Here is a 27,679-nt window from a genome sequence, read left to right on the forward strand (position 1 = left end):
TTCTTCTGGACATCACTACTGGCTGAAGGAAAGAGCCCCAGGCCCAGCTCTGCTGAGATCTTGTCAGTTTGAAAGTCTCATCCAGCTGCCTGTGCTCCGAGAGATCCTTGGGCTGCTGGGAGCAGACCGGGCTGGTGGTGTGGGGCACCTCACACTTGTGAATCAGCTCCCAGGGGGTGGAACAGCTCCTCGGGTGTCTTGTCACTTTGGCTCGCTCCCCCCTGCCGGAAGCCGGAAGCAATCTCATCGAAGGTCCTGCCTTTCGTCTCGGGAACTTTGAAGTAGGTGAAGATGAAGAACAGAACCAGGAGCACGGTGAAGATGATGAAGACATAGGGACCACACAGTTGCTGAAAGATACACAGAAACACTCGGTTGGAGACCTGACCCTACATCGGGCCGTAGGACCTTGGCTAAGTCACTTTACCTCTGGGCCTTTGATCTGAAAAAGGGAACACCCACCGACAACCCAGGAGCATTGGGATGTTAGTATTAGACTCTGCGGCAGCTGGCATGTGATAGGAGCAGTTTCCCACAGCAGAGCAAAACAGAAAATTCAAAGATAAGGAAAGAACCCTGTGTGACTTGGGCTTCTAAGCCCCAGCATGATTCCCGTAAGAACGGTAGGGACAGCATTTTGCACAGTACTATGGGGTCCTGCATGCAGGAGAGAAATGCTGAGTGTGGGCAGTCTGGGAGTTCTCACCTCCACATACTGGAAGCACATGCCCACAATGAAATTTGAGGTCCAGTTGGAGAAGCCAGCGACAGCAATGGCAGCTGGACGAGGGCCCTGGCTGAAGAGTTCAGCCACAATGAACCATGGGATGGGGCCGGGGCCCACTTCGAAGAAGGCCACGAAGCCAAAGATGGCCACGATGCTCAGGTAGGACATCCAGGGCAGCCGCTCCTGTTGAGGACGAGAGACGGGAGGAAAGTTAGATTGGGCTGTGCTGGATCCTCAGAAGAAACAAACTGCAAAGGCAGCCCAGGGCAGGCCTAAGAGCTCTAGGCTGGAAAGCAGGAGGCCAGGGTTGATCCTGGATTTGCCGTGTGACTTAGGTACCCTGTGCCGGGTCTCGGATTCCTCATCTGAACAAAACAGTTTAAGTCCTGTGTGGTCTGCCCTCCCAGAATGGTCATGTAGTTGCGTGTGGAAGGCGCTAAGAAGAGGTCCCTGGGGTCCCCTGGCTCTGGCTGTGGAGCAGTCTGCTTACAGTAGGAGGATGTGGAAGAACATTCCTGGGGGTGGGTGTCAGAAGGCTTATAAGGTGCCCTACTCGGGACTGGCACAGAGCAGGCATGTGGTTTTACGTATAATCATTCTCGAGGAAGCTGCAGTAGAAAAGTTCTATGGGCTTCGTTCCAGATCCCAGATCAGCTGCTCATTGCCTACGGTATTGCCAGGCCTCTCGGCCATCACCGCACTCTAAGCCTTGGTTCGGCTGTAAAATGAGTGTACTGGTGCTTTCCTTGCCCAGGTGTTGGACAATCAAGCGTTGTGTGTGAAGTGCCTGGGACAGGATCATCACAGAGATTACAGTCACGGGCTTGGGGCCAGCAGACCTGAGGTTGACTCCTGGCTTCGTCCTTTATCTGCTACCTTACTAACCTCACTGGGGGAGGCTTCCTCACCTGAGAAATGGGAATATTGACTGAACTACACCTGTGCGTCGTGAGGACTGAGTGAGATGAGGCATGTTTCCACGCCTCTGTGGTGAGGAGGGCATTACTTTCTAGGGCTGTTCTGAAGATGAATTGAAGATGCAGAGAAGACTTTGAAAAATTTAGTATCAGGCAGAGTAGCTCCTGGGGAGAGAGAACTTGAAGTCTGGGGCTGGAGGTGCGGTGGTGAGAAAGCACCAAGCAGCGAGGAGCCATTTGAAGACAGGATGGGAGCGGGATGGAAGGAGCCAGCCTTAAGAGGCAGAAGGTCAGGCCCACGCCCGGGATTGTGAGGGGTGCAGAACCAGGGCGAGGGCAGCCCCCCCTGCCAACACCTGGCCTCCAGTGCTGCTCGCCAGCCTGGGGCTGAGACAGGCACTTTGGGGTCTGATGCCCACGTGAGCTCCCCCCACCTGCCGCCTGGCCCCCCGAGCAAGGCAACTCACCAGCAGCGCCAGCGCGATGGTCATGAGCACCGCACAGCCTGCCATACCGGCCAGGCCTATGAGGTGCAGCGTCCGCCGGCCAGCTCGTTCCACCACAAACAGCTGTGGGCAGAGAGGATGTCAGTGCAGCCTGCCTGGTGCCCCTCTGAACATACCCCTTCCTCCGGGAGGGTGGCCCCCATTGCTGGGAAAGCCACGTGGCACTGCAGAGATGGATGCCTCCTCCCTGGGGCTCAGCTCGGGGACTACACAGGATCTGAGGGAATGCGAGCTGGCCCCCGAGAGCCAGACAGCTGAGCATTCTGGCTGTGGCCTTGGGCCAGCCATTGCACTTCTCTGAGCGCCAGTGTCATCAGCTGTTTGATAGAGTAATGAACTTGATGAATTGTCCAAGATGAAATGAGAGAGCACTTAGGGAGCCCGTGATGCGTGCCTGGCTCACAGTAAAGGCTGCTGTTTGGTCATGAGGCCCTGAGGCCCCAAACTGGACCCCAGCTGCCGACTGGCTGTGGGCAACGATGCAAAAGACTCACCGACACGACAGTGAAGGCTGTGTTGACGATGCCGGAGCCGATGGTGGCATACACAGGCTGCTGCACCCCCGCCTTCTCGAAGATGCTTGTGGAGTAATAGAAAACCTACGGGACACAGAATTCGCGGAGCTCAGCCAGGTGCGGTGGCTCTTCCCCGGCCTCTGTCCCAGTGGGGTCAGGACACACGGTCAGTAAAGAATGAAGGGGACACTGCACCAGTGCCCTCATGGGTTCTGGTTCTAAAGGACAGCTGCTCCTCTGGCAGGGGCTCGTCTGTTGTTTTAAGTGTGGGACCTGTCCACAGCACACACTTGACTGCAGGGTTTGGCTGGGGCCACAGGAAAGGGTGGGTGAGGGCACTCACAGCATTGATGCCAGACAGCTGCTGGGACAGCTGCAGCACCACGGCAATGAGGATGGGCTGACGGTAGGCGGTCGAGCGGAACAGCTCCAGGATGGTGACCTTCTTCTCCCGCATCATCTGCCGGCTCTCCTCCTTCATCTCCTGCAGGTCGCGGGTCACATCCGAGGTCCCGCGCAGCTTCTTCAGCACTGGGGGGGCCGGAGGGAAGGCGGGGGTGGCTCAGAGCAGGGAGGAGGCCGGGGCCGGGGGCGGGGAGGGGCAGGGCCCGCCGTACCGCTCTTGGCCCGGTTCTCCTCGTTGCGGTTGATGAGCAGGAAGCGGGGGCTCTCAGGGCAGAAGGGCAGCAGAATGCACTGCAGCAGGGCTGGGATGAAGATGACGCTCAGCAGCAGGGGCCACAGGTCCTGGTTGCCCATGATGGAGTCCAGGCCAAACACCTGGGGGCGGCAGGGCCAGAGCAGCAGCTGTGAGCACCTTGCCCTGGGCCCACTCGCGGCCCCGATCCACCCAGGGGCCTTCTTTGCCTGCTTTGTGGCAGCTGCTGCTTTCGAGAGAGGGCTCTCGTTCTCAGTCTAGTTCTGCCACTAACGTGAGGCTTAACTTCTCTGAACCTCGGTTTCCTCATCTGTGACTAGGGGGAAGTAGGACCTACATCACGGCATTAGTGGGGGATAAGATGGCAGGGCTACAGACATGTCTGGCAGGGGGATGGGGGCTGCTACTTTGCCACAGGAGGATTTAGGGATGGGGCAGGGAGAGCCTCGAGAGAGGGGAGTGCATATATATATATATATACAAGCATCAAGGCGTGGAGGTGTGAGAGGGTCGGCATGTTGAGGAACCAGTGGGCTGCCCTGTGGTTGGATCCCCACAGTGAGAAGAAAGGACGCGAGGCTGAGTGGGCTGGGATGAGAAGGGTCCAGGCATCTGGACTTGCTCTCCCACCGGGGGGGCCCCGGGAGAATGGTGAGCGGTGTTCTCGGGACCTGCGCCTAGGATGTGTCTACGAGGCTGCCCTTTGCAGGGCTGTGGAAGGCCAGGTGAGGAGTTGAATCAGGACACACACCTGAGGCACTGGAGCCACGGGTGGGGGCTTACCTGGGCGATGAGGATGCCGACGACGATGCCCAGCTGGTGCAGGGTACCCAGGGCCCCGCGAAGGTCCGTGGGGGACACCTCCCCCACGTACATGGGCACAAAGCCAGTGGTCAGGCCGCAGTATACACCAATGACGAAGCGGCCGAGGATCAGCATCTCAAAGGACTTGGCCAGTTTTGAGAAGCCCATGAGCACAGCGGACACAAAGGTCAGCAGGTTCATCATCAGCATTGAATTCCGCCTGGGGGGCAGGACGGGGAGGAGGTCACAGGTCAGGCAGGTCCCTGGACCCCCCGGAGGCCCCAGGGGCTGGGTCATAGGTAGACCCTAGGACAGCCAGGGAAGGCCCCCCACCTCCCACTCCCTGGGCAGGGCCAGGACCCCTTCTGCTCACCGGCCAAAACGGTTAACGAAAAGGCCCACAGAGAAGGAGCCAATCATGCCCCCCACGGAGAAGATGGCCACAGAGAGGGACCAGAGCGTGGTCAGTGTGGTGGGCAAGATGCGCTCCCCATAGCGGTGGATCCATGTCTGGTTGTAGAACTCCTCAATCACCTGCAGGAGCAGAAGCAGCCTGGTGGGCGAGGCCAGGACCCAGTCATCCTTCTCCCTTGCACTCCCCCACCTCAAAGAGGACCATTTTATCACGGGATGCTAGAGGCGGCCCAGGGGCCCAGCACCAGGCCCAGCCCCAAACTCGCTGCTTTCTTACGCCGGGTGCCACCCCTTTTGTGGGCCTCAGCCACCCACACCACCGAGGGAGAGTGGCGCCGGCTCTCACACCTCCCCCAGGGGTGGTTTCCAGTGCCCCGTAGTTTCAGGCGCTCAACAGGACTTTCTGGGGATGATGGCAAGTGAACAGTGGTGGAAGTTCAGGCATAGCAGAGAGAGGCTCAGAGAGAGAGTGCTTCTTCCCGCATGCCCCTCCCCAATCCCCCTTGCTGGGGAGGAAATACAGCTGGACAGAGGCCCTTCGAGGAAGGGAAGGGCAGGCTGACTTTGCACTCAGGCCTGGTGTGAGCAACTTGCACACAAATGCTTGTGAGACCCACCCCCGGCTGGCCTGGGAGTTCCCCTCTGAAGGACCCATGGCCTCGTCCCCTCTCTCAGGTGCCCAGTTGGGCGGTACAGGGAAAGCTACAGACAAGGAAGCAGTTCCAGGAACTGGAGACACCTGTCCTAGAACAGGCCTCCTGCTAGCCCTGCCCCCACCAAAGGGAGGGCCTGGCTGGCCCAGGCCCAGGAATGTGGCAGGCGGGCAGCACTGGTTCTGCTTGCTCACACTCACCCCTCCTCTCAGGTGATGCAGATACATGCCCAGTGCCTCGGGACAAGCCAGACCCACCCAGCAACACGCGCAGCCACAGGCCCACCGTACCCAGAAACAGCCTCCTGTGTACACACGCCATCACACACACGAACTCGCGCTCACATAATCTGAACATTCCCGACTTCCGCCAGTCACAAACCTGCATGCCCCTCTTCCCCTCCCCACTTGCAGCTCAAACTCAACTCCGCGCGAGCCCAACCCATCTGGCACCCCTCCCCACTGCAAGTTTGTGTGCACCGGGCAATACGCAGCCTCTCATACAGTACGATCTCCACTGGCACTGCTCTTGGCCCTCCATAACCCTCCCAAGCTCCAGGGGTCTAGCAGAAGAGGAGGCTGTGGGTAGCCGCAACCGCCAAATGGGGAACCAAGCCCCACAGTCCCAGGAGTGCCCACTGAGTTATCTACTTGTCTGTCCCAGGGAAGCTGGACAGCTCAGGGGTGAGGAACCCGGAGTGCCCACTGAGTTATCTACTTGTCTGTCCCAGGGAAGCTGGACAGCTCAGGGGTGAGGAACCCGGACGCAACCAAGTTCAGACCCAGCTCTACCACTCATCTCCAGTGTGACCGAAGGCAAATGATTTTATCTTGAATGACATTAGCAATATCCACTTCCATAGTGTTGCGGGAAGTTAATGAAACACCCTTGGCAGTGCTCACACGGTGCTTGGTACCACCACTGAGCTGAGGGACCCCACCACGTTCCGGTACTGACCCAGGGGCAGTGCAGGCCACTGACAAAGGCTAACAGAGCCTGCGTCCCATAATTCAAAGTCAAGGCTCCTGCCAGGAATCAGTCCCACCTCCCAGCATCTCTACTTTTGCCCTATGCACCCTTTCCCCCAGTTCCACGGTTACTCCTCCTGGAGGGCCCACCTGCCTTACCACGCTGAAACCTTTTGAGACCCAGCTCAGAGGGTCCCAAGAGTCTGTCCTCCCTGAGGGCAGGGACCCCAGTGGATTCACCCCAGGGCCTGTCCCAGAGCTGGTGCAGGGGGGCCTAGCAAGTGGATGGAGGAGCAATGAAAGGGCCTTAGGCTTCCCTCCTAGCAGCCCTTGCTTCTGCCAGGGGCAGAGAAGGCAGATTTCAACAAAACAAACACAGAGTGCTTGTGTTCTTCAAGGGACAAAACCAACCCCAGAGGAGGACTGGTTGGGAACAGTAATGCTCCACTTATCAGGCTCTGCAGAGAGCAAGCTGTCCTGGATAAGGGAATTGTCCAGATAGATGGCCCTCACCCCTTGGAGGGCCCATCATCTGGCTGGAAAGCTTTCTCCCTCCTGTCCCTCACACTCTGCCGCCCAGAGCAACCAGACCTACAAGCAGGGCTCCAGGGCACTGATGTCCTTGGGGCTCTCTGCAGGGGCAAGGAGAGGTGTTTGCCCCAGATGACACTTAATTTTTGCATGCTGTAGTTCTCAGGCTCACCCCCTGCCCCCTGTGTTTCAGATGCTTGTCTCACAGAGCTCTCCACATCTCGTTTTAAAATTTGTCAAGTCGGCTAATGGAACTTGCCTGAATTGTACGCAGAGCCAATACGTGTAGTATTTAGGCAGTAAGTGCTTACTACCTAAATGGGTTTAAGGGTGTGAGGCTGAGGTCTTTAACCCTCTCCTTGGGATCTGGCTGGAGATGTTGAGGAACCATGTGTTAAGTGAGGTGTTACCAGAGCCTCCCCAGTTAAGTCTCCTGCATGTGGTAACAAGTCAGAGGGGCCAAGCCCTGGCCATGGCTAGCTCCTTTATGGCTCCTGAGCCCCTTGCTGCTTAGACCACTTTATGGGGTTGAGGCGCGGTGAGCAGCCAGCACCGCCCACCTTGGCCCCAGGCTCATCCTCTTCACCGCCCAGCAGCACTTCGTGGCCAAGCCGAGGCTGCCCGCTGGGTTCCTGCCTCTTGATCTGGTGCTTGAGATTTGTGGGAAGAAGCCAAGTGTGGTTTTCCTTTCCTGCGGGCGGTGCGTGGGCTGTTTGTCCTCTCCCCTCGGGTCCATGCCCTGTGTGGGGGTGAAGCTGGCCCTTGGCCCAGGAAAGGCGGTGGGTCCCTGGAGAACAGGAGAACCCTGCGTGGGGAGAAGCTCTGGGGTCACCTCTTCCACCCAGCCGCTGCCTTGAGCATCACCCAGCAGTGGCTGGGTGCCCATCATGGAAGAAGAGCCTCCTTACTGCTCTGCACCCTTAACAGGATCCCACAGGCCCGGTCTCGGCAGCGAGCTTCCTGGCGGCCTCCTCAGCCCCGGCTCCTGTCTGAGGCGAGGCCTCACGCGTGCTTCTTCTGAATGTTCTTTGCTCACATTCTGGTTACAAGCCTGGGAGCTACCCTTGATCCTGCCACTGCCCCACATGCAGTCACTCACCAGGTCCTGTCCATAAAATCCTACCTCCTTATCGGTCCTCCTCTCTACTCACGCAGCACCTGCCCTAGGTCTCACCTGGATTCTGCTCCTGATTCCTCCCATCCACCGAAGCCAGATTCCGATTCCCACCATTATTCCCTGACTTGGCAGTCGAGCCCTGGACGTCAAGCAGACCAGGCTCAGCTCTCCGTTTGTCTCTGTTCCCTTGCCAGCCCATTCCCAACCCCTCTCCCTGCCAAGGGTCGGCGTGAGTGCCCGCGTGCTGGGGAGAAAAGGCAGGTCCCGGTCAGCCATGGCATCAGGCTGTTGGAAGCTGAGGGGCTATTAGAGCTCTTTCTCTAAGCATCCCCTCATTGAACCTAGGGCAGAGGCTCACTTGGCGACACTGTAGGGGCCAGCCTGGAGAAGCAGGATGGCCCTGGGCAGCTGCCATCCCTTGGACTGAATGGTTTCCAGTAAAGAGCTATTCCTCATCCCAGCAGTTCTCCTGGGGGTGAGGGTGGGGAGAGGCTTGTGTCATGTCTGTCATCCCCCCTCCCTTCCCTGCCTGGGTAACTGTGGCTGAAGGACCACACGTCTCTCTGTCTAGAGCAGAAGTTCTGACTTCCTCTGTGTCAGGGCAGCGTCTGTGGTGAGGCTCTGGGTGTGAGGCGGAGCCCACTGCCTGGCACATGGAGTAAGCTGTTCCTTGTGTCACTGTTCTCTCAAGGAGAGAAGCCATCTCCTTGAGAGGAACATTAAGGACAGAGTTTTCCATTTTTTAATTACTGCAAGACAAAGCATTAACCTAGGAATTATAGTACAAGAAAGAACCTGAAGGAACTAGAGGCTTGCCCTGGGGAGTAAAGCTCTATCTTCAGAACTTGCTGGCTGCCCAGGCCGAGGGACCCAGCAGGTCTGCAGAGCCCCAGGGCACAGACTTCAGCTCAGGGGAAAGAAGAGCTTTCTAGGCTTCAGAGGGTGAGATTACCCATGTTACAGTTAGTGAGTCCCCTGTCAGCAGAGAGCATACAAGTCAAAGTTTGGATCAGGGATTGATATAAACAATTTATGTAAAAGGCTAGATAGAAAATATTAGAGTCTGTTGATGACTGCTTATTTTTCTTCCCTTCCCTCCCTCCCCGCCACCCCAACCTTTTAAACACGTAAAACCCATTCTTGGCTCATAGGCCATACAAAAACAGGCTGCTAGCTGGATTTGGTCCCCCTGCCAACCCGTGTTCTAGAATTCCAGACCACTGCCAAGAGAAGGGGTATATGTTTTGGAATTGCTGGCTGCTCTCCACATATTCCCTGCAGAGGCCTGGTCTCCTAGATCAGCGGGCCCCAACCTTTTTGGCACCAGGGGCCGGTTTCATGGAAGAGGGTTTTTCCACGGACCGGGGGTGGCAGTGGGCGTGATTCAGGCAGTAGTGATTCAGGCAGTAACGCGAGCGGTGGGGAGCGGCTGACCGGCCCGCCCGCCGCTCACCTCCAGCTGTGAGGCCCCCCGTACTGGTCCCTGGCCCGGGGTTTGGGGCCCCCTGTTCTAGATCATCCTGAGAGGGAATCAGCTCTCTCTCAACCCTTTCTTCTCTTAGATATACTGTGGGGATGAAGGGGTTAAACAGCCGCCCAAGCTTCGAGGTCCAGTTGGGAGGAAGAAAGGGCCAGCTTGTCCAGTTCAGCCCCTCAGCCTGGCTTTGACCCCTATTTCCAGTTCCCTACCTACCCCTCCCCCACAGCTGGGGCTGCCCCCGCCCCTCGCCCCAGGTGGTATGTCTCCATAGCAACTCAGCCACGCCCCAGGGTCAGCTGGGAGTTCGGAGACAGATGCTACAGGTGGGGCTGGACAGATAACTTCTGGGTTCCTCAGGGCCTCTCCCTGGGGCCTGGTGAAGAGGCCCAGGCAGCCAGATGGAGCTAGAAGCTGGGCCCCAACCCCAGAGCAGATGATCGGACCACCCTGGCTGCTTTTCTGGAAGAGCCCTGATAGGGCTTCTCTCCAAGCCTTTGCTCTGACCTCCTCACTGGTCCCTGGCCTTTGGGGTCTCCCCTGCAAACAGAAGGATCTTCATTTCCCCTGCTCACAGCTTTTCTTGTCTCCCCACCACCCTCAGGATGAAGTGTCTCTTCCCACCCCACATGGCAACGCCCCCATGCTGCCCGGGCACCCCACACCTCTGCACCTTCGCTTTGCTGCTGCTTCGCCTTCTGCCTGGTGAGCTGTTGGTCACTTTCTAGAGAACGCGCCATCCCTCCTCTGGAAAGCCTTCATAACCTCTTCATTACTGCAGTGGTTCCCAAACAGGGGCAATTTGCTCCCCCCCCCAACGTCTGGAGACATTTTTGGTTGTTACACTGGCAGGGGTAGAGGCCAGGGATGCTGCTAAACGTCCTACAGTGCATGGGACGGCCTCCGTGATGCCAAAGAACTATCTGGCCACAAATGTCTATGGTGTTGAGAAAAACCCTCCTCTATGGGCCAGGTACCCTCTCCCTCCCCCTTGTCCGCTTACACCAGCCTGTCCTTGTTTCCATCACCGCCCCGGACAGCTAACTATGAGGCACTGTGTGCTCCCTCTAGACTAAACTCCAACAGGGGGACAGTCTGGTTCATCTGGGTCCCAGCACAGGGCTGGAGGCAGAAAGCATTGTCACTAATTGATGAACAGGCCATGAACCGGAAAGGCTTAAGAGATGAGGGAGCTGTGGCAGGGTGTCGTGGTGTAAGAGGCTGTGCAACTGTGCGTGGGAAACTGGGACGTCTGTGCGTGACTCAGCTTGAAGTAAGAGCAGGAGAGAGCAGCAGGGTAGCAGTTGTTGGCATGTAAAAGGGTGTTTCGGTACCTGTAAGTGTAACTGCCATTTCTTCTGTGGTGGTCAAGGATGTAGACTGGAGCCAGACTCCCTGGATTTAAATCCCAGCTCTGCCACTTACTAGCTGTGTGCCCTTGGTTTAATTGCTTAACATCTCTGTGCCCTAGTTTTTTATAAAACAGGGATTATGGTGTCTCCCTAATGGGGTTATATTATATGGAACAATTGAATTATTGTTTCTAATGCATTTGGAACAATGCCTAGCACGTGACAAGTGAGCTGTAAGCTGTGAGAGTCCGTATAAGCGGAGATGGGCGAAGGGGAGAGGGGGCCCAGAGCCCTCTGGATCTAGGCAGAGGTAAGGAGAGGCTGCCTGGAGCCTGGGCTGGGAAGCCCATCTTGCCTCCAGTACTTTCACTCACCAAGCAGGTCGTCCTGGGCAGACCTTGCCTGCTCTCTAGACCAAGTTCTTCCTTTGGCAAACAAGGAACGTTGAGCCTGCGGACTGTCAGGCCCCTTCCAGCCCAAGTGGTCTGGTTTCTGAGGATGCCTCAGACATGCCTGACACTGTCCCTTGGCCGGGAACTCATGGTTCCTCAATGGCCTTTAGTCACCTCTGTTGGCAGCTCAGCCGTTTGGGGAGGGGAGAGGTAGTTCTCTCCACTCAGTATGATGGTCAGGACGCCCTTGCTCATTTATCTGCTCTCTGTGTGACTGGGCTCCCCTCCTACCCTGCAGAGGCCGGAGGCCTGGCAGGGATGTCGTCATCAGGCGTGAGGCCTGGCGTCCATCTGTAACTCAGCCTCTCACTCTCCAGGCGACCTCTCCCAGCCTCGGTGCCTCCTTTATGAGGGGAAGATAAGCCCGGCCCCACCCACCTTGTGGGGCTGCTGTGAGGAGGCAACTTATTAGGAGGTGCTTTGTAAACATTTAAGATGATGTTATGATTAATTAACCACTTCCAAGAGGAAGCCCTTTGGGGCCTGTTTTATGGAGGAGACCAAGCTTCCGGTAATTAACAGCAGTACTGGCACCCTCACCTCTAGTGGGACAAAGTCTCCATTGGCAAGTAGGCCAACCTGGCCAGCGCAGTGCAGTTTCCTAAGGCAAGTGCCTCTAGACAGACAAGGGGGGTCGGCCTGGTCAGCGCGGGCCGTTAGCAATTCCCCATCAGTGGAACACTTCATGCCACCGCATCTCTGCACAAGCCGTTCCTATTGCCTGGGATACCCGCCCCTCCTTCCCTCTGGGGCCGATTTGCCCTCAAGGTCTAGCACAGCTGCTAACTCCTTCGTGAGGCCCCTTCTGTCTCTGCCATCAGCCCTACCCCCAGCATTAGTCATTCCTTTCTCTTCGTTCCCATAGCACCGAGAAGCCCTCCGTTAATAATACTGCGGCTCTTCCCAAGGGGTCTCCCCTCCCCACCCCGCCTCTGCACTCTGGATGGTTGAATGTCTGGAGGGCAGGGACAGGGCCCAGCTCTGACCATGTGTCAGGCAGCTTCCTGAGGTGTTCTCAGCTCTATCCCTCCCCCCATCTAGGGCAGTGCCTGGCATAGTCCACGTTGAGTGACGGTGTTGGCACAATCACTGGGCCCTCCCAGGACAATGGCTATGGTGCCTCCCAAGGCATGGCTGTCGGCTCTGAGCCCCGCTTTCATCTCTTCCTCTAGTGTTGTCCTCTCCCCTCTTCACCTGTTAAGTTTATCCTGTTTGCTCCGGGTTGGGAAAACTACGGCCAGGCTTATGAGAAGTGTCTGTAAAGTACAAGAGTAAACAGGCGGAGGAGTGCCTGAGCACACGCCCCCGGAAACGCCACGCAGGTCTCTCACCTCAGTCCTCAGAGGCCGGCTGCCCAAGTGACCTTTGGACAGGTGCCGGCAAATGCTCCTATAAATGTTTACCGCTGGGCCGTCTGTGCTGCCCGGATCCCCTGCCCGCTGCCCCGCCCATCTTCCACTGTAATTCTCACCTTTCGCCTGTTTCTGATTAGATGGGAAGTCCCAAGAATTAGAGAACATCACTCTGGGTTTGTCCACAACTGCACCCTTGGAAGTGTCTTAGTCCCTTCCGGCCAAATGCGACCCCTTTGCCTCTGCTCCACCACCACCGGCCTCCTGAAGGACCACCCCCCCCTCCTTATCTTCACCCTCTCCTCCTCTGCTGATTCCTTACAAGCTGTTTAAAACTGAAGTCTTCGTATTAAAAAAAACCTTAGCCAGACAACCCCTCTGGTGACCACCCTTCTTTCTTCCTTCTCTACCGAGTCCCTTGGAAGGGCTGTCTCTGCTCTCCCCCATCTCCCTTCTCCCTGTTCAACCCACTGCAGGGAGGTCTCTACCCACAGGACTCCACTTGGACAGCCTTTGCCACAGCAGGGTCACCGGAGGGTCTTTTGCCTTTGGCAATATGGAGCTGATCTGCCCAGGTCAGCCTCCGGAGCACCAGATAGCATCCCTTCACTCCGTCCACATCTGAGTGCCTGTTCCTATGGACGGGCACTGCTCTAGGGACGAAGGACATGGCCATGGACGCTCATCCTCAGGCGCTTCCATTCTTCCTCTGGCTCAGAAGGGTCTTGTCTCCTGGCGTAGAGGTGCCAGCTCTCCTCCTCCTTCCCAGGATCTTCTGTCAGTGGGTGTGCTCTCCAGGGCTTGACCCTTACTTCTCTTTTTACTCTGCAGTCCCTCTGGGAGATCCTTCTCTATCACTATGGATACCGGTGACCAACCTATCGGTCTTCTCCCACTGACTACCCTCCAAAGAAACAGACCCCCGTGTCCAAGTGCTTGTCCCGCCGTGTCACCAAACCTCAGTTCCTGCATATCCCACGGCACCTCCCTGCTCTGCCTCCAGACCCACATCGCCCGAACCAGAAATCTAGAAGCCAGTTTTAAACCCCACTCTCTCATCCTCAGGCTGAATCGATGATCAGCTCCTGCCCATTCTTCCTATTCAGTGTTGCTTTTTCTACCCCTATTACAGCAGCAGCCTTCTCACTATTTCCCTGTCTCTAGTTTCACATTCTGAGACCCATCCCACTGCACCAGACGCCTGAATCATTTCCCTAAAATGCAAATCTGATCCTATCTGTCCTCTTTAGTGGAGTTCTGAAGTCCACACTCCCCAGCTCGGCCTACGCATTGGTGCCCACCTGCCCATTCTTGCTGTGCCACGCCCTGCCAGTGGCTGAAGATTCTGCAGATGAAACTACCGACCACAAGAGCCCCTTGTGGGCAGCTTCTGGCTTACCTCGTCGCCCTCTCGTCCTTCTCCCTCCTCCCATTTACCCTAGTGACACACAGACTTTCTTTCCTCTGGGCATTTTATCCCCACCTGTGGGCCCCTGCTTACCACAACCCTGTTCTGTTTCCGGAAAACACCTCTATCCTGTTCTTAGAGTCCTAGTTCTGTCACCATGCGTAACTCACTATGTGATCACAGTCACGTGACCACCCCTGTGATCACTTAATCCAGTGCTTCTCATCTTTTGCTGCACATTAGAATCAACTGGGGAGCTTTAAAACTTTGATGCCCAGACAGCATCCCAGACCAATGAGGTCAGATTCTGTAAGTGTCAGGGGACACTGTGTGTCCCCTGTCTCTAAGACTGTACACACTTTGCATCTGTAAGGATTCCCAAAGGAAGCCAGCTCCGAGGCACACACCTTGGCAAGATCTGCTCAGAGCACTTAGCAGAAGCAGGGCTTGGAACTGCTTCAAGCATGGGCCCACGGTCGCCATTTCCCACAAGCTTGGAAAAGCCCCATCACGTCCGCTGCAGCTGAGCATGACTCAGCAGGCCTGGCCGCTCTGGTGACCTGCTCCCCAGCATCGGGTGTGGCCCCCACGGCCACCCTCCACCTATTTGGAGGAGGCCCAGCTCCCCCAAACAGGCCCCAATCCTCGGGAAGCAGCCACATTCACTTCCTGGCCTCACCCGTCTGGACCATGAATGTGGCCTTGACAGGACAATCCACTCTCATCTTGTCCTGCCCGGGAAGGTAGAGACTTTTAAACTGACCAGGTGGCTGGTCCGGAAGACAGCCTGAGGTTGTGTAAACAACAGAGTTTGGCTTCTGACTCCACCATCCCCTAACTATGTGACCTTGAGCCCATTGGTCATTTGACCTGCCCTGGGCCTTGGTTTTCGGGTGTATAAAATGGAAATCACCGCCCGACCTTATGAATGTACACAACAGGCCTGGCGCAGAGGAGGGGCTCGTTACAGTCTCCTTTCCTGCCCCCATCCTCCGCTCTCCTCCCCAGAGCGGTGGGTTGGCTACGCTGGAGGCCCTCACCGGGGCACCCCCCAGTCCCGACACTGGTGAGCACGTGAGGACAGATCTGGGTTGTGCTGTGGGGAGAAGGGAATAAGCGCACACTTGCACCCCTCCAGTTCCCTAGGGCAAGACGCCATTTTTGCTTTGCCTGGCCCAGGGCCTCCAGGGAGATAGGCAGTTTCAGCCTAGAATGGGCTCCCTTACAAGGGAGTGTGCTGCATGTGGATGGGTGAGAGCACGGGCTTGGGGACCACCTGGCAGGGAGGGCGCCAAGGCAGACTGGTGTCGTATACCAGCTCCATCCCTGACTAGCTGGTCATGCTGGGCAGGTTCTGGCCATTCCCCACACCTGCAGGGTAGGAGTGGGCACGGCTGCCTGCCTGCCTTAGGGCTCGGTGTGATCAGGTGAGAAAAGCACCACGGAAGCCCTCTGTAGCCCCAGAGGGCCGCACGAATGCAGCATCACTACACCGAACACGGCTTCAATTTTTACAAATTTCTGTGTCGGGTGGGAGGTTGGTCAAGATGACCTATAAAGGGCTTCCCTGGTGGTGCAGTGGTTGAGAGTCCACCTTCCAATGCAGGGGACATGGGTTCGTGCCCCGGTCCGGGAAGATCCCACATGCCGTGGAGCGGCTGGGCCCGTGAGCCATGGCCGCTGAGCCTGCGCGTCCAGAGCCTGTGCTCCGCAACGGGAGAGGCCACAACAGTGAGAGGCCCGCGTACCACAAAAAAAAAAAAAAAAAAAAAAAAAGGTAACCTATAAAGACCCCGTGGTTCTGTGGGCCCCAAGGTTCCAAGGCCAAAGCTAAGAGTCTCTAACCCATTCAGGGCCAGAATATTGGCTGGTAAGGCAGATGGTGAGTTGATGTAAATGACTCCAATGTCCAAGAGGCAGGGTGAGCACGTGTGTGTGTGTGTGTGTGTGTGTGTGTGTGTGGTGGGGGCAGGGGTGCACAGCAGAGCCCTCTGGTCTCGAGAAGCCTAGGACAGCACAGCACTCACCTTCTGGGGGGCATTGATGACTCCAGTGTTGTAGCCGAACTGCAGGGAGCCGAGCACTGCCCCTCCCACGGCCAGCATGAGGCGGCCCGTCAGCTTCTGCAGAGAGAAAAGCCCACACTGTTGGAGGCACGCCAGGCCCAGGTGACTAGAGGGCAGGGCCTGGGCTGGCAGGTTCCCTTGTTCAGATAGCTTGCCTGACTCCTGGCACCACACCAGCCCTTCTCTGAAGAAACGTGGCCACTTCCTGACCTCAGGTGCCCAAACCAGCCCTGCCAACTTCTAGACACCGGGCTGGCCAGACTCATTCCTGGGGAGAGAGGGTAATTAGGGTCTTCCCCCTCTCTGTAGCCAGGGCTTGGCCTTCTCCGGGGTCTCATTCCCCTGTTGAAGCCATGCCTGGGCTTGAGGTGGCTCCAGCCTCTCTGGCTGGGAGGCCCAGGAACCAAGGCAAGGGGGGCCCAGTTACGTGGGAGGAGCGGCATGGATGGGCGAAGTGCCCTGGATTTGGAGCCCAAGATGCCGGCTTCTAATTCCAGCCCACCTGCCTCCTTGCTCTGCGAATTCCAGCAGGTGAGTCCCCTTCCCCACTCCTCCCGGCCCGTCTGGTTGCTTGTCTGCAAACCCTCGCCTCCATTCACAGGGTACATACTGAGGCAGAGACAAGTTCCAGCTTACTCAGGGGTCTGCAGAGAGCCAGGCTGAAGCTCGGGGCAACCATCCCCAGACCACGAGCTTCCCAGGGTTGTTAGGACACAGATGACATACCAGCCAGGAATGTGCTTTGGAAAAGTACACGACACAAGGTGAGTAAGAGTGCTGGGTCGAGGTGTTTCCAATGGGCAGAGGGCTGGGGGAGAAAAAGGGCAGTGGGTTCTGTCACCTGGAAGCCAAGGGCCGGAGGCAGCAGGGAGGGAGGAGGCCAGCAGGCAGGAGGGCCCGGGGAGAGCAAGGTGCCTTGCTAGGGAGAGGACTTTTGTTTTCTTTTAAAATGAAGACGCCAAGATGTATGACAGTTAAGGCAGGCCCTTAACTGACCGAAAGAACAGGGCCCGGGGGGAGGGATGCCAAAGAAATGATGGGCGGGCATTCACCAGGTGCACCACACAAGGCTGGGCACTGGAGGGGAGGGGTGGAGGCACAGATCCTGAGCCGCACCTACCTGTGGAGGGGAGAGCCTCAGCTTGGCGATGGCCTTGGTCTCCCCCCCTCCCCCCAGAACCCAGAAGCAGCCCTGACTTCGAGATCCTCACAGATAGCGCTGGGCTTAGCTGTTAATCAGACACATTCCTAGTATGTTCTTTTCATTCCCTAGAAGCCGTCAGGCCATCGATTGCGAAAGCTAAGGTTCTCACGTCAGAGGCTGAGAGTAAGGTTTCAGCCAGCAGGAGTTCAGAGCCCATTCCTTGTCAAGGGAGAGCTGGATCCTTCCTTCCCACGGGCTCCTTCCTGGCCAGACTCTGGACATTCATCCTAGACGCTGGGCCTTTCCTCCCAGCGGGCTACACTCCCTGTAAATCCTGTCTGTCACAGCCCACCCTGCCCAGCACCCCTCAGAGCCTCCCTCCCAACTCCTTAGGGAGCCTTCAGACCCAAGGCTGTTGGTTCCGAGTGGGTGGTGAGCACCTGACAGGCCTCCTCTGGTGGGCCCCGGCCAAGCCCAACTCCTTGGGTGACCACTGGGATTAAGTAAGAGGAGGTCACAAGGACGGCACGACAGCGGCTGTTGAACCCCCACGTGGGGGCTTTCTGCCTGGTGAGTCACAGGTGTCACGGCTCAGGGTTGGCCTTGAGGTTGGCCATCGTCTGATACTAATGGTATACAAGGTATATATTATTCTAGTACACACTCGAATAAATAGAAAACCAGCAATGCAAACCTAGGATTTGAAAAAATGTGGCATAGCTATATAATGGAGTACTTAACAAAGAAAGCTCTTTAGGTACTGATTTGGCATACTCCCCAAGTTATATTAAGTAAAAAGCAAAGCTTCAGAACAGCGTGTTGTATGCTACCTTTTGTGTGGGAGGGAAAAAAAAAAAAAGGCTAGGATGGGGGAGAATATACACATCTACTTCCTTAAAAGAATGCACAAGAAAGGTAACAGTGTACCTTGGGGATCTGGGTGGCAGAGGCAGGGTAGAAGGGAGAATTTTCATTTTATATCCCTTTGTACGTTTTTGAATTTTGAACCACATGAATGTATCACCTATTCAAAATATTTTTTACAAGCCCTGTGGTTTCATATTATTTAGAACACAGCAATTTAAATAAAAATAGAAGTGAAAAATGATACAGATGATATGCGGCTCTGGTAAAAATCGTGCCCTTGCACGAATGCCCTCGCAGAAGGGGCTCTGCTGGGCGGCAGTACTGTTACTACAGCCCTGTCTCCAGTCTGGCTCTGGTGTGCCAGGGGTCTCTGGGCCTCTGAAGTCAGTCTTGGGGCCCTGCTGAGCAGCTGTGCCTCTGAGAGCGGGGGCTGCTGGGAGCCAAGGACAAAGCCCTCTGCTGGACTTTGCCACTTGGCAGGTCAAGGTCAAACTCTGCTTTAGAAAACCTGCCCACCCACCGGCTGGGTTACATCCACATCCACCCAGGCAGGCTGCTGCGTCAGGAACTACTAAAAGGCTCAGTGACTCGCGCCCTGGGCCCTGGTCCTGACATCAAGGAAGAGGCATCAGGTCCACTGGGAAGGGGAGGCTAGTGTGGTCCGAGCTTCAGTTGGTGCACTGCGGGAGCCCTGCAGGGACAGACTTGTAATTTTGCCTGGGACAGTCAATCAAAGGTGGGTTCCTGGGAGGTGACACTGGAGTTGGGCCGTGAAGGACATGCAGGGAGTCTGCCAAGTGGAGAAGCGGTGGCAAGACTGCATTCCAGGTAGACAGAACAGTACGTGCAGGGGGAAGAAGGGGGGGCCCTGCAAGGCTGGATCTAACGGGGTGCTCAGTGTGGCTGGATGCTAGATCCAGGGGAGAAGCATGGCCCCCGCTCCTGGGTAGGCAAGAGGCACCCACCACCTCTCACCCCCACCGCACCCAGCGTGCTCACGACAGGACTTGGAATCTGAAGACCCAGGCTGAAAGGCATCGAGCTGCTTCCCTCACCTTGGAGTTGAGATATGTGGTAGCCCTGACTCTGGGTCTCAGTTTCTTCACATAAGAAATGGGGATAAGAGTGCCTTCCCTTAAAGCTTGCTGTCAAGCTCTGCATCATGGAGCCGGCAGGGTTCACTCGACAGGTGTTCGCTGAATCAAGGAGGGATGGGAAGTCCGCATGGTACCATCTGCCTCCACCAGTCCCGTGGCTGGAACTGAAAGGCGGTAAGTCCATTCATTCAACATGTATATATTTACGTGCCAAGCTGATGGACTCGTTGGTGATGCCTTAAAGAAGGGGTACAAGCCCCACAGCTCACAGCTTTCTTGTGGAAGCCTTTTATAGGGGTGGAGGAGCAAGGGAGAGTCTAGAATCTGGGACCACGGCCGCCCATCACCACCCCTGGGGATGGGGCTACCTCCTAGAACATCCCGTGCTGTTCCAGGCCTTTGCCCTTGCTGTGTGCTCTACAGTCTCCAGCTTCTGCTCCAAGCAGTTGGGAATACCCATCTGCTGTCCACCCACCACACTGGGAACTCCTTAAGAATGGTACCTAGGGTGCCCAGAGTAGGGCGCAGCGCTGAATATTTATACAAAGCAAACCTGTCACTTCTGAAATTAACTTTTTGGGCAAAACTGGCTCTGCATGTATCTGTTCTCTGAGAACAGTGTTCATCCTAACAGATTTGAACTCGGCCATGTAGCAAACCCCTGATGAGTACTGGAACATCAGCTCTGAGAGCTGGAAACAGCCTAAAAGTAACTCTCCAGGCCCCCACCCCAACCCACAGGGCTGTGGAGGAAAGACCTCTGACCCGAGTTCAAATCCTGATTCTCCTAGGGGTGCCCCAGGCCTCTCAGTTCAGCAAGCGCTTGGGCTCGGGGTCCTGCACGAGGAGGCTCTCATGCCCTCACCCCTCACCACCCCATCCCAATTCTGGGGGTCTTGAGGCGCACTTAGAGCTCTCCTCCTCCCAGAAAGCCACTGATGAAATGTTGGCTTCAGAACCTCTCCTCCCACACACGGGGATGCCGGGTGGCCTAGCCAGGTCATGTAACTTGCCAAGCACCGTGCGTGGCCTTTCGACTTGCGTCCGTGGGCCGGGCCTTTCCCTGGCATGTACTCCAGCTCCGGGCTCTACCAGTCAGTACTGGCGGAGGGAGGGCATGTGGCCACGCCATTCAGAGGTAGGTTACTCCCAATGGGAGGAGGGTCCGGGAGGAGGGTCCTGGAGCCGGGATGAGCCAGATGTCACTCACATCCTTTCCTCCTCCCACAGCTCCTGAGTAGCCCTGGGTGCACTGGAGCATGGGACAAGGACCTTGTAACTGCGTGGTCCCCAGTTCTAAGCAGGGTGGAGCAGGGGTTTATGGGATCCGTGACAGCTCCCTTTTTATTTTTTTATTTTTTACTTTAATTTTCTAAGATTTCATTTGAACAAAATTCTGGGAGATGAAAAAAGAAGCGCAAGAAACTGCAGAATTGCTGTAATACCCTCATGCGATGGATGGGGAGCCTAAGGTCAGAGGGTAGGGGCCCAGGATACTCGGCAAACAAAAGCTAATTCTGGGACTTGAGTTCTTTGGATTCCTGGACAAGGCATTTTACCCTCTGAACTCTTCCAGCCTGTCAGGTCTTTTCAAGAAGAAGAGTAATAACCATGTGGCGCCTGACCTTCAGGTGACCTCAGGCATTTACTCCTCCCAGCCATCTTCTTCAAGTCCTCCAGTGATGTCAGGACTTCTGCATGGCTGAGCCTCCCCTGCACCCCGCAGTGGCCCTGGAGGCAGAAGGTGCTCATCAGTCTTTAAAAGCAGAGAGGAGAGGGAGCTGCCGCTTTTATCAGCACCAGCAGCACCGGGCAGGCCCTAGGCAACGTGCCAGGGGCTGCATCCACATCCTGATTTAACCACCATCACCAGGCTCTGGGGGAGAGATGGCTCCCACTTCACGGATGAGAAAATGGGAGACTCAGAGAGGAAAAGGCGGATGATCAGGAGGCCTTCGGCTGCTGGAAGCTTCAAACTGAGGGGTCTCTGCTGCCAAACCCTTCCTGCTCACGTCCTCCCCTGCTTCCGGGTACTGGTCCCCAAAGGAAGCAAGGTTTCTATCTGCTCCTTCCTTCCTATGTAGGTCAAATTCCATTCCAGCAACTCGCTGGGCCTTGCCCAGTTTGAGCCAGGACAGCCCAGGCCTAAGCTCAGAAACCTCTCGGTCGCTTGGGTAGATTTTGCTCTAAGACCAGGTTGGTCAACTATGGTCCGTGGCCAAATCCAGCCTGCCAGCTAAGAATGGGTTTTACATTTTTAAGTGGCTGGGGGAAAAAAAAAAAAAGAAGGCTAATATATTGTGATACATGAAAATTGTATTAAATTTAAATTTCAGGGGAGTTCCCTGGCAGTCCAGTGGTTAGGGCTCAGTGCTTTCACTGCCGTGGGCCTGAGGTTCAATCCCTGGTTGGGGAACTAAGACCCCACAAGCCGTGTGGCTCGGCAAAAAAAAAAAAAAAAAAAAAATCAAATTTCAGTTTCCATTAATAACATTTGATTGGAACACAGCCAAACTGTCCCCCATTCCTTTGGGGACCAGAAGTCTATATTGTTTATGGCTGCCTTCGTGCTACAACAGCAGACTGTATGGCCCACAGAGCCGATGGTATTTACTTACAATTTAGCCCATTACAGAAAAAATTTGCCCATCTCTGCTTTAAGCTCCAGGTGCTCTGAATTGCCAAGTGCAAACCCAACACACGAGCTGCACAGGACTTTTCAAAGCCTTCCAGGCAAAACCAAATCGTCTTCCAAAAAGGTGTTAAATGCAAACAAATGACTCCCTGAGAGTCAGTCAGCACCCGGGCATCTGGAGAAGCTGACACCCCAGAGAGGTACCCATTCAGTGGAGAGGTGGGCACCAATTTGACTATGATAAGATTAATTTGATAAGACCATGGGAATATGTAAAGGTCCTCAACACTCTCAGCAGACAAGTTTAAGTACCCCACTTGTGTGACCTTGAAAAATCCTCTTCCCCTAAGACCTCCTGTTCTCCATAAGCGAGGCTTCCTAAGAATAAGAAATTATATTACTAAGGAAGGACAATACCTGAGTGCATGTTCCCAACGCTATTCTAGTCAATGGAGATTCAGCAATAAACTCAACCGAATCCCTGCTTCATGGAACTTGATATTTTAGTTGGGGGCTGGCAGCGGCGGGTAGGGTGGAAGGATAGAGAAAAAAACACCTAAAATACATCAGGTGGTGAGTGGTATGAAGAGAGAAAGTGACGAGGACAATCACTTAATTCTTAATCACGGTGGGACATTTTGTGATGGAATATTATGCAGCTATTGGAAAGAATGCAACACATCTGTAAGTACTTGATACGAAAAGAGTGCCGGGTAAAAAAGCAAAGTACTAAACAACGTATAGAATGTACATTTTGTGTACGGAAGGAGGAGATAATGAACTTGTATAATGGCACTTCCTTATATGTGCAGAGAGAAACACTGCACGTATTGGTGGGTGAACAGGATGGGCTGCACTGGGCTGCACGGAACTATGTAGAAAGTGTGATCCGATTACACTGAATTCCATTTATAGGCACACATACACACATGCACAAAAAGAGGTCTGTGAGGGTAAACACCAAACCATTACAACTGGGAGAAGATGTTTACTCTCCTCCTTTGCATGCTTCTCTAGAGTTGGCTCCATTACAGTACTTCTGTAATTTAAAAAAAACCCCTGCAACCTGACCTAGAGAGGCAGGTATTATCCCTGTTACAGTTGAGGAAATTAGCTCCAACAGGAGCTGTGGCTGGTCTGAGGTCAAATGGTAGAGATGTTTCTGGTGGAGCCCTTTCCTCCTCACTCCCCAGTGCCAAAATAGTGGGGGTGAACTCTGGGCTAGGCGCTCTGGGCAGATGTCCTGTCCAGCAGAGGCCTCAGTAGCCAAAGGCTCGTTAAGCTGGGGTCTGGCGACAGCTCTCTCCCCTTCCAGGGTACCAAGGCCCTGGGGAGGCAAAAGCCAGCAAGGTGGTGGTGCTGAAGTCTTAGAAAGGGTGAACACTGCCCTCATTCTGCACGAGTTCAAGGTCTGGGAGCCCTGCTCCGTTACTGCAAAACCCCAATGTTTATGCATTAGCTATTGAGCTACTCCCTCCCTGGCCTGGAGGCTGGATGGCAGAGCCTTAGGCTCCACTCCATGCCTCCCACGGAAGAGGCTGGTAACAACTGGAGGTTTGTTTTGGTGACCAGGCCTAGGCACAGCCTCTCTGAGCCCATAGGTCCAACCAGGAGCCTTCTCAACCTCTACCATTCTGGGACGCAGGTTACCAAACTGAGCGGCTCCGCCCAGGAGTGAGGTGGGGGAGGGGTGAGGTTGCAGGTCCCAAGCCAACACTGCATGCTTCCCCTTTGTCCCAGGCCTCCCCAGCTCTGCCAGCTAGGGTGGGAGGGGGAGAGAACTGGATGCCTGTACCCTTGGAGCTGGAGCAGAGCTCTAGGCCCTGACATCCTGTGACCAGGAGGCACTGGGTAAAGCTGAGCTCCTTGAAGTCACAAGCTGATTACAGGGGGATTGGGGGTTGACCCAGCTCCAGGCCAGGTAGGGTTGGTCCCAGAATGGCCCAGCATGGGACAGGGATCATCATGGAGATGTTGACGATGTCCGTACACCCAAACTGGACGTGCAGAGGGTCCTTCCACTGAAAATAGCCGCCACCCTGCTTGAGGGCACTGGGCAGTCGCCACAACTACCTTGCGGAGTGAGCCTCCATTTTACGGGGAAGAAAACCGAGGCTCTGAGGAAGGCCACTTCCCCCAGGTCATAGTTTTATGAGGATGTGTTTTGTTTCCATTCACAGAAGGCTTTCAGTTGTCAAATTATATCTAATCCAACTATTAGACTGTACCCAGAAAGTGGCTGGAAAGTCTGGGAGTCGGGGAACTCCTGCTCATTTGGGGTGAGTGGAAGGTGGCACATAGGACAGGGGTGTGCAGAAAAAAACATGTTCTTTAAAAACAATACTGAAGAACATCTCAAATTTTTTGTGACAGCCTTATCTTGGCTAAGCCTCTTTCCTTCTCTGGCCTCAGTTCCCTATTTGTCAAACAGGGTTGGGACATGCACTGGAAGGTCCCTTCCTGCTGGGGACTTTCTTTTATCCTCTTATGCCATCCTAGAAAGGCTAGCAGGTGTTTTGTGGTGGGAGGCTAGTATGTGACCTTGGAAAAGTCATTTTCCATTGGACTGTGATGTCATCATGACTTGTTATCACCCTCACGGGGGCGGGGGGCAGGGTAGCCACATCAGTTGTCCCATCTCTGGGCCTGGCACTCTCACCCATGGGCTACTCTGCAAACCAGCTTCCTGACAAAACCCCTACTGGAGAACTAGCCAGCAGAAACTTTAATGATTTACCCAACCAAGCGATATAGCCCGAGCATCCTGGGACTCCCCAAAAGCTCATGTTGCCCAAATGCCAGACTTCTGGACAGAGGCTGCAACCCAGGTAGCAGGTCACCTGGGGCCCAGTAGGTGCAGTGCATCATGGGAAGCCAGAGAAGCAAGGGATATTTATGGAGCATCCATGGGGACAGATAGACACATTTATTTCTGAATTCTTACAGACACTCTAATGACAAAAATGACATCATTCTGCAGACGTGGCAACTGAGCTAAGCTGGAATTCAAAACCACAAATGCAGGACTTCAAAAGCCTATGCTCTTCCGTACCACTGAGGGGCTGAGGAACCCCACGGATTTCTCATTTCTCCTTTGTCTGGAGGGCGGAGTGGCAGAGTCCTGGGGCATGACTGGGGTGCTAGGAGGGACTAGTTGGGAGTTCTTCACAAAGGGCTGGGTGAGACATCTGGGGGCAGGGCTCACCCTCATCTGCTGCCCAGGACGGAGCATGAGCAAAGCGCTGGCTGGGACAGGAGGGTCTTCAACCTGTCTCCTCCCTACTTCCTACTCAGTTAAACTCAGCACAGTGAGCCACAGAGGAGCACGACAGAAAGCAGGAAAGTCAGCTGAGTCAACTGCGGAGATGAGGAGGAACATAGCCGAAGGAACTTCAGAACTAGACACACCTGGTTTTAAGACCTTGGGCAAGTGATATAACTTCTCCAGGCCTCAGTTTAACCTTTTGCACAAAAGGGCTGGGCTTGCTGATCGAATCAGCAGCTCCAAAGGGAAGGGCTTTTTTCTAGAATGTATACAGGATGATCCAGAGAAAGTTTAGCAAAAAAATAAAATAAAAAATAAAATGTTTTTACTATAACTGTTATCTGTATTTGTCTTTTGAAATTTCTACTTTATGTAGGCATATAATCTATTATTATAACAGTGCACATACATGAATTTATAAATACAGATAAAGCACTGGGAAGGAGGTGCTCCAAAATTATTTATTGATGGAGCCGGCAATCAAAAGTTTGGAGGATACTGCATGAAAAGCACCTACCTGCTACAGAACTGGCTGGCACATGGGCACCCCTGAAGTTAGGCAAACTCTCTCCCCTCAGCTCAAAATTCAAGAAAGTCTATGGTGAAAAGGGATAGTGTAGACTGAAAGCCCTTTCTGATTGGCCTGGGTTCAAATCCAATTCAGCCACTTACTAGCTGTGTGACTTCAGGTAAGTTACTTCCCTTCTCCGAGCTCTAGGCCCCTGAACCAGCAGAGCTATATATGGAGGGTCAGTGACACTGAAAAGCATTTGAGCCCAGAGCCTAGTGAACTACAAGTGACTGTTGACTTTCTCCTCCACTTTTCTGTCTCCTCTCAAAATACTCACTTCTCCACTCAACAGATGAACACCCAGGTCCTGCATCACATGCTGAACAGACATTTCTTACCCTTGCAGGAGTGAAAAAAGTTTTCCCTCTCTTACAGACAGTGAAACTGAGGCCCAGAGAAGTTAAGTGACCTGCCAGAGCCCTGAGGTAACACAGCAAATATTTAAGCTTTGCAGTGGCAACGTTCTCACCACTAGCTAAAATAGCTTCTCATTTTATTTTTATTTTGTTATATCCCAGCATAACGGCTCACCTATGACTGTCAGGAAATGTGTTCTGGGCTCAGGGTCTCTCTTCAGGCCAGGGCGGGGTGGTGAAGCAAAAGTTGTTTGGATTCATCAGGCATAAAGGAACCTTTTCCCGCTGAGGGTACAGCCTGGCGTCGCTGTCACGCACCTCTCCGCCCAGCCAAGACCTTGTTCAGTTCCACCGGACACCTCCACAGCCCATAGGAAGGGCAGTGCAGAGTTCAGTACTAAGCCCCCATGCCAGGTGGAAAAACAGACATCCTCGTGCCTTCCCTGCCGAATTTCAAAGAAAAAAGTCACTTGAAAATATTCTATAGAAAGGGGAGGAAGGGAGGGAGGAAAGAAACAATGCCCTACAACACACAAGGTGGGGCCCAATAGATATTTGTTGGAAAGGAACCGTTCTGGGAAAGTCACAAAGATCCCCCGTAGGACAAGCCCGTTTACAGATGAAAAAAAGAGATCTTATCTAGGCAGTTGCTTGCTCCCAGGGGAAGGGAGAGTCCTCATCTATTCAGTCCTGCGTCCCTCAGCTCCCTGGCGCGCGCTACTCCCACTCCACTCCAGCCAGGGGCCCCTTCCCGACCCTCGGCCCCCCCGGGATCGCGGCGCCGGCCCCTGGGGTACTCTCTCCGTCCGGCCCTCACCAGCTCCGCCCGAGCAGGGAAACGTGCCACCTCAGAGCACATCTCCCCGGGTCTTGGCAAAAGCTCTGGGGCCTGCACTACGCGGAAAGAAGGGCCTCGGAAGTCAGGTTTTTCGCCTCAACCCTGTAGCCAGGCACCCTGGGGTTGGAGCCCGGGCCTTAAGAGAGTGCGCTCCGCCTTGGAACCCCGGAGGACCGGCGCGGGGACTGCGCGAGGCCGCGGAAAACGCCCAACACCAGGCCGCGCGCCCAGTGTGGCGCCCAGGAAAAGGGAGCATCTGTTCCGAGCCGGCCGAGCGGGGGCGGGTCCCTCCTCCTCCAAGCGCCCGGGCCGGGGCCCGGCCGGGGGCTCGGCCGGCTCAGCCAATGGGCGCCGCGCTCGGGCCCTCTCCCCCGCCCCGGGAGAAGTCGGAGCAGGGCCGCTGAGGAGGAGATCGTGAGCGACGTGCCGCGCCCGGGCCCTGGGTCCCCCGGCCCTGCCGGGACGCGTGGACGGCGCGGCGCCCCCGGAAGGAAGCCAGCTGCTCGCTGCGGGCGCCAACAACGCACGCGGCGCCCACGCGCCCGCCAGATCCCGACTCCATCCCCGCCCAAGTCCCCGGCAGCGGCAGGGCGCTGCGCTCCAGGCCCGCGCCGAGCATGGCTCTGAGAGGCGCGCCGCCGGCCACGGGCTCACAGAGCGTCCGGGCCGCCGGGGAGGCCCGGGGAGGCCTAGGCCAGCGGAGGGGTGACCGGGGGTCCGCGCCTTTGTTCCAGGTGGGGAGGGCCCGCGGGCGCGCGACTCACCTTGCTGCTGGGCTCCATGGCCGCGCTGCGCCGGAGGCTCTGGCAGCGCCGGGTGCGCGGGCGGCGACGGGCGGGCGGGCTGCACTCTGCGGATCAGGCTCCGGCTCCGGTCCCGAGACTCCGACTACGACTCTGACTCTGACTCTGGTCGCTTGGCCTCCCGCTCCCTAGCGAGCTCGCTCCTGGGACCTGCGGCCCACGATCTGAACGCTCGCTGGGGTTACC

At 55.5% G+C, this 27,679-nt stretch overlaps 2 protein-coding genes across 6 annotated transcripts in view; one reads left to right on the forward strand and one right to left on the reverse strand.

Moving 5' to 3' along the window:
- The window catches only part of ZNF691 (zinc finger protein 691), a 69,209-nt gene extending 56,521 nt beyond the window's left edge, over positions 1–12,688 (forward strand). For all 4 annotated transcript variants that reach the window (XR_009520630.1, XR_009520633.1, XR_009520636.1 and 1 more), the window contains 2 exons: positions 9,892–9,992; positions 12,584–12,688. The gene's annotated coding sequence lies outside the window, so the exon portion shown is untranslated. The remainder of the gene's footprint in view (positions 1–9,891; positions 9,993–12,583) is intronic.
- Positions 1–27,679, reverse strand: SLC2A1 (solute carrier family 2 member 1). Of its 2 annotated transcripts, XM_060020640.1 has the most exons (10): positions 27,455–27,679; positions 15,879–15,974; positions 4,501–4,661; positions 4,107–4,347; positions 3,283–3,445; positions 3,009–3,196; positions 2,645–2,749; positions 2,112–2,213; positions 707–910; positions 1–350 (listed from the first exon to the last, which is right to left on the reverse strand). In XM_060020640.1, the coding sequence occupies exons 1-10, from the start codon at positions 27,470–27,472 to the stop codon at positions 150–152; spliced, it is 1,479 nt and encodes a 492-aa protein (XP_059876623.1). In that variant the 5' UTR covers positions 27,473–27,679; the 3' UTR covers positions 1–149. The 2 variants fall into 2 exon arrangements, with proteins under 2 accessions (XP_059876623.1, XP_059876629.1); XM_060020646.1 differs by lacking the exon at positions 4,501–4,661.

Source organism: Delphinus delphis, chromosome 1 (assembly GCF_949987515.2).
Source record: "Delphinus delphis chromosome 1, mDelDel1.2, whole genome shotgun sequence".
Lineage (NCBI taxonomy): Eukaryota > Metazoa > Chordata > Mammalia > Artiodactyla > Delphinidae > Delphinus > Delphinus delphis.